This window comes from Lemur catta, chromosome 17 (genome assembly GCF_020740605.2).
Source record: "Lemur catta isolate mLemCat1 chromosome 17, mLemCat1.pri, whole genome shotgun sequence".
In the NCBI taxonomy this organism is placed as follows: Eukaryota; Metazoa; Chordata; class Mammalia; order Primates; family Lemuridae; genus Lemur; species Lemur catta.
Window position 1 is genome coordinate 13,657,854 of NC_059144.1, and position 6,121 is coordinate 13,663,974.

Genomic DNA, 6,121 nt, shown 5'->3' on the forward strand with positions numbered 1-6,121 from the left:
CTGTGTCTTCCCAACAATAACTACTCGGATTAAAACAGAAATTCAGCATTATCCAGACATACAAAAAATATTTGACTATTTGCCTGAACTATAATTTCTTCTAATTTCTGCTTTATGAAAATTTTCAGGGCCTGCATATAGCATTCAGCCTGCTCTACCATCCCAGAAAATGGAACCCAAAAAATTTGTATATTGAAAAGGCAGCGTTTTTACTCTTCAACAGAGAAGAGAATGATTTAATACTAGATGAGACCTTTAGAAACCGTCACTTGAATTTGAGCCACACACTGAGACCGTTCATGACTACTTTGAGCTTGGATAACTCACAGAGCAGATAATGTCAAACCATACACAGGATACCAGCTGGGATTCTAGAGATGCCCCAGGAAGGACTGCTTATTTAATTCATCCCAACAAATGATCCAATAATGTATTTAAAAACACAGAGACACAAGTCCTCCTGTATGAAGTTGTTATGGTTACAGAAGGAAAAAATAAATATTTGTGCACACAGAGATAACAAGAAATCTTTCTACAGTGAAAATCACCTCCTCTGGAAAGATCTTTGAAAGTCAGAGATGGTGCCATCTGCAGACGGCACAAGTTGGGGGCAGAGCAGCCTTTAATGCATCGCCTGGCATTTGCATGGTTTGTGAGCCCCATTTAATGATACTAAATGAGAGACCCGGGGGAGGAAAGGTGAACTGACACACAACCCAAGAGCACACTGAAATTTGTTTATTTTGTACAAGTGACATCATAAGCAAGGGTTTTGCCTGTGTTCTAGTTTATCTCCAATAAATAAATAACTATGTACAAATATGTTGAGTTTACAAAATAATAGAGGAAAACCTTTGCCTTACAAAAGATACATTTATACAATACATTTGTTTCCATACACTGAAGCATAATTCCATGCCTAGCTTAGTTGAACCAAAGATCTTCTGGACCTTGTGTAGCAGTGTACTTTCTTTTCTACCAGAAAGCAAAGCTGTACAGTGAAAATTCCTCAGTTTCTTGAAAATAAAGGGCCTGAGTTGGCCTGCTACTTATTACTGATTCATATTTAATGTATTCCAGAAAATTGGAAGCCGTCTGGAACAGTTATCCTCAAATTACTGGGCAGACAAGTCCCCTGCAGATCTTGTTAAAATATAGATTCTCATGAATTAGGTGGGGTGGAACTTAGGATCCTGCATTTCTAACCAGCTCCCATGGGTAGCTTCCAATTCTTATTTAGGGACCACATTCCAACGGCAGGGCTTGAAGTCCACTCTGAAATGGGAGAATTTCCCCAAGGACCTGATTAAGGTGGCCCTAATGGGGCCTCCTCCAGGCTGCATTCCCCAGCTCCCAATTCCGCAAAACCAGTAAAGCTGGTTTTATTTTGGTCTACAAAGTGACAAGAACAGTGCAAGTCAACGGATAATTGGCATGAATCACGCAGCTCAAATGTTCTTAAACTGTCTCCTGGGAGATGTTTCCCTTTTATCTCAATCTAGAGCAACCATCTGAACATTTTCAACACTGTCAAAAATAAGGAATAATAATAATAATAAAGGAAACTGCATAAGAAGCTTGACAACTATTACTATTTTTCAGTCCAAATCAAAACAACAACAACAACAACACAACAACAACAAAACTCAGGCTCACTGTTTATAAAATAAAAATAAAAAACTCCTTCGGTTTAATTTCTATGATAGTCCAGCAACATTAATTTAATTAATACCTTTTGCATCTTAACCTTTCTTAAAATTATTTTGCTCTGGCAACCTGAAATTTCAGGATAAGTTAGCAAATCTGGTGAAAGAGCAAATGACCAACTACTTTCATTTTTAGTGTTTTTGTTTGTGTTTCACATAGGAGTTCTGCCTGGGCAGACAGCGAAGGGGAGAAGAAGTAGGGCCACGCACAGGTAACGTGTCCTAGGTGAGTGGGTCCAGTTCCTGGGAGGAATGAGGGGAGAAATGGGGCTTGCTTCATACATTTTAGAGGGCTGGGGGGAAAAAAATTCACCAAGGTAATTAAACTGCCACAGGACAAGTGGGAGTGTGTATCTCTCTACAGAGGGGGAGGAGGAGTGTGTGTAAAGTGGGGACTGGAGACTTACAGGTAGGGAAAAATGGGGAGGGGGAGCAAAGGAAAAAATTCCTAAATACTTAAAAAAATAAATATCTTAGTCATCACTAGCCCACTGGGTCAAGGTTTGCCCAAAAGGCCGCCTACAAAAAACGCTCACCCCTCCTGTGCCTTGTGATGAGGGTGGGTACACTACGCAGTCTGTGTCTTTCCTGTAAAATCGCCATTTCTGCCCAGCTGTCCCGTGACGTCCTGGAAGAGGTTGGGGCTTCTCAACCCCCTTCCAAACACCTCCTCCCCAGCGAGGCACGGAATCAGCGAAAACAGCTTGGGGAGGATGGAGGAGGGTCTTCTCCAGCTCTAACGCCAGCTAAAGTGCTTTTGGGTAGACAGGGAGTAAAGCTGGGGCCCCGGCGGGCACAGGGGGGAGGCAAAGGCGACGCCAATGCCGGCTGCGGGAGGGCGGGAGCCCCTCAGAGTCTCTGTGGCGTCCTCTCGGTCCGCACATGCTGCAACACCATCTCCTTGGCGGGGGCGGCGGACTTGTACTCCATCTTGGCCCGCCCGGTGCCCTGCTTCTTGCGCAGGTGACAGAGGAGTGCCAAAAGCGCCACCACCAGCGACAGGCTCGCGATGGAGATGCCCATGAGCACACCTGAATGCACCTGCCCCGCGGACGGGGGACCTGAGGTGGAGCTGGGCGTCAAGCTGGGCGTCGGGCTGGCCGGGGGCTCCCCAGAGCCGCCGTCTTCGTCCTCACTCACCTTGATGGGGTCGCAGTTGGTGCTAACCTGACCAGCCAGGGCCGAGTCGGGCCCACAAATACACTCGTAGCTGCCAGGGAGGTTGCGGCACTCGCCCCCGGCGGGGCAGTAGTCGTTGTCGCACTCGTCGATGTCTGTGCACATGGAACCCTCATCCAGGATATAGCCTTCGGGGCACCTGCAGCTACCCGGGGTGTTGGGGTCGCAGTCGGCCGGACATGCAGTCTGGTTGCAGAACATCTGGCACCTGTGAGGCTCCTGTGGCTTGGGCACGAATCCCTCGGCGCAGACGCAGCTGTAGTTAGTCTGGCCCACGGGCTGGCACTGGTACTCGCAGTCAGCTTTGAAGCACGGGTCCACGGGCTCCACGCACTCGCCGTCCACCAATTCGTAGCCGGGAAAGCAGTGGCACTCAAAGCCACCCTGCGTGTTGACACAACGCTGCGGGCACGGACTGTCGTCCAGCAAACAGTCGTCCACGTCCTCGCACCGGTGCTGGTCGGCCGCCAGCTTGTAGCCGGTCTCGCACATGCAAGAGTAGGAGCCCGGCACGTCGGGGTTGCGGAAGCACAAGTGCTCGCAGAGGTCATCGCAAGACTGCTCGGCAGGTGTGGCGCAGGAGCGCCCGTCGGCCTGCAGGGCGGCGTCAGGCGGACAGAGGCAGCGGGGCGTCCCAGCGCTCCCGTTGCACGCGTGCTCGCAGCCGCCATTCTCCACGCCGCAGTGCCAGGCTCCTGGCGCCTCCCGGCCCCAGCGCGCCTCGGCCGCTCCGGGCGGCGCCGCGCACATCAGCTCCAAGCCAAGGGGCGCCGCCGCGGCGGAGCTGCCCACTGGCAGCGCCTGAAAGTCCGCGCCACGGGCCGCGAACGGGGTGCTGTAGGTAATCGAGACGTTGGCAGCCGCCAGGGCGCCGAGCTCCACCGCCAGGGGCCTGCAGGAAGCTGGGAAGTGGAACTCGCAGAGGAAGCCATCGGCCTCGGCGTCGCACTGCTGCTCCTCCCAGGCCGGCTCGCTGGGCGCGGGGGCCCCAGCCGCGGAGACAGCGACGCACAGCGGGCCGCAGAGGGGCGCCCCATAGCGGTCGAGCCGCGCCCACCTGCTGTAGCTGGTGCCATTGTCCCCCGTTACCCACTGGAAGCCGCGCAGGACCCCGAGGTGCGCGGGGTCGCTGCAGCCGGCTGGGAGCTGCAGGCCGATCCAGAGGCGCGGGCCATCACCGCCGTCGCCACTCAGCAGCAGGGAGATGACTTCGGCAGCCACTGTGGAGCGCACGGTCATCAGGTGTCCCTGGAGGCGCTCGCAGATCTGGCTAGCAGCGAGGAAGGTCGCAGGGCCCCGGAAAAGTGCGAAGCAGTCGTGCTCAACACACTGGCTGCCACCGGGTTGCGGTTCTGCGGGTGTCGGGAACCCCAGGCCGGCTGGGGCCAGCAAGCCGAGGAGCAGGACCCCGAGCATGTTGCCCAGGTGCGCCGGGTGCAGGCGCCGGGGAAAGCACTGGCGCTGCGACAGGGCCGGGCCGGAGCAGAGGGGCGCAGGGTGCCGCTGGTGACAGTCGCTTGTGTCCGTCCCAGCCCAAACGCTTCTGGCCACGGCGCGCCGCCCCAACGAGGCAGCCTCTGACATGCCGTTCCGCCCGGGCTCGAGTTTATAAGTGCGCGGCCCTCCCTCCCTGGACGTTCGGGAAAAGGAAGGAAGTGCCTGGTGGGAAGGGCTGATGCCGCATTCTCGGATTACTGGGTTCTCCGGACGCCATGCGCCCGCCCTCGAGCCTGGGATCACCTCGCGGGGATGAGTAAACCCGGCCGGCGGGGCACGGGGAGGTTCCCGGGCGGGGCCGGCAGTCGCAGGCGCCACGGAGGACAGCACCCTCGTAGCAAGGCGACAGTCTCCGCCCCCACCATTCCGGACCCCACTGGTGCAGCCCCTCCTTAATCTCTAAATCCTTCCCCGCCACCCCGCCCCTGCCCCCACCATAAATGTTACCACCGATTTCGAGGAAAGCCTGGATTGCAGAGCCCTGGGAAGAGGAGACCCGGGAGAAGAGCAGAGGGCTTTGGATGGGACGTAGGGGAGGTAGTGCACAGCACTCCGGGAGGGGGGGCTCCGCACAAAGAGGACTTTGGGAGGGGCTGCCTAGTACGTGGACTTCCACAAAGACAGAGGTGGGTCCCGCCCTCGAGCCAGGACACCTGGCTCAGGAGAACAGGGGAGCGCTTGTCCCCAGAGGACAATGGGTGTGACCGGGGCGACGGTCAAAGCCAAGAAGACTGGCCTCACGCCAGCGCCCCCCTCCCTGTGGCTGGCTATGGACCTGTGAGTTCCTGGGCGCGCACTTCCAAAGCCAGACCCCATGTCGTCGCGTGGGAAATTCGCAGGGGGCTCTGAGCTCCTCTCACCCTTAAGAAGCCATGGCAGGTGAATTGCTGCGCAGGCCCGTAGGGGCGGGCGTGTGGGGGAGCGCTTCAGCCTGTTCTGTCGTCGTCTGGGTCACAGAGGGACACCCCCCGTGGAGTTCGCCAGCAGCCCCCGCGAGGAGGCGCTGCAAGCTCCAAGCAGATCCCACCAAGGTCTGTTAAGGAGCTTTCCATTTCGTCCGGAGGCCGAATTGATACAGAGGTGCATATAAATGCCACGTATTCAGCAAAGGATATTGAAGAGGGACTGTCCTGTGGATGGCAGGGTGGGGAGAGCTGGGAGGAGGAGATGGGAATCTGTCACTTTCGACCTTATCTGCTAGCTCACTTACCAAGAATGCGGAGGGTTGGGTCCTAAACCTAACCCGGAGAGGCAAACTTTGTTTAAAAACACCCTTGCGGTCCTCCTCTGTGACCGCTCACAGCCAAGCACCGGGAGGCGGCGCTGTTGAGCTCTAAACAAAGCCAAAGAAGCTGGAGAATTTGGGCTAAAAAGGGTTAAGAGTGTGCGGAACGCAGAGGCCTCGCCAAAGGGCAGGAAACTCGCTCCACAGAAGCTCCGCGTGGATTCCAGGGCTCACACCTCTTGCCTTCCTGGTCCAGTCTTTAAAGGAGAACAGGAGAGTGTGGCATCCTCTCGTGCGAAGGGCAAGCACCGTGGGCCGGACTGGACTGGACTGACAGACAGTGTCCAAGGGGGTGGTCGTGGACACTCCGAAGGGGAAAGGGGGCTGGTAGCACTGTCCCTACCTACACGCCCCACCGCCCGGAGCCGGAGAGCCACAGCTGGGACCCGCAGAGCTCGGCTCATGGGTGGGAAAGCTGTCCCAGCTCCCAGGCTGGACGCTGAGGTCTGGAGCT

General features: G+C 55.8%; 1 protein-coding gene across 1 annotated transcript; it reads right to left on the minus strand.

Moving 5' to 3' along the window:
* Positions 1-723: 723 nt before the first annotated feature.
* THBD (thrombomodulin) lies at positions 724-4,658 on the minus strand. Its single transcript, XM_045529092.1, has one exon. It carries the CDS (start codon positions 4,467-4,469, stop codon positions 2,556-2,558), a length of 1,914 nt encoding a protein of 637 aa, XP_045385048.1. The 5' UTR covers positions 4,470-4,658; the 3' UTR covers positions 724-2,555.
* Positions 4,659-6,121: the final 1,463 nt, after the last annotated feature.

What these genes read in the sequence shown, in the direction of transcription:
- THBD (XM_045529092.1), bottom strand. Translation starts at nt 4,469, where the DNA reads ATGTCAGAGGCTGCCTCGTTGGGGCGGCGCGCCGTGGCCAGAAGCGTT.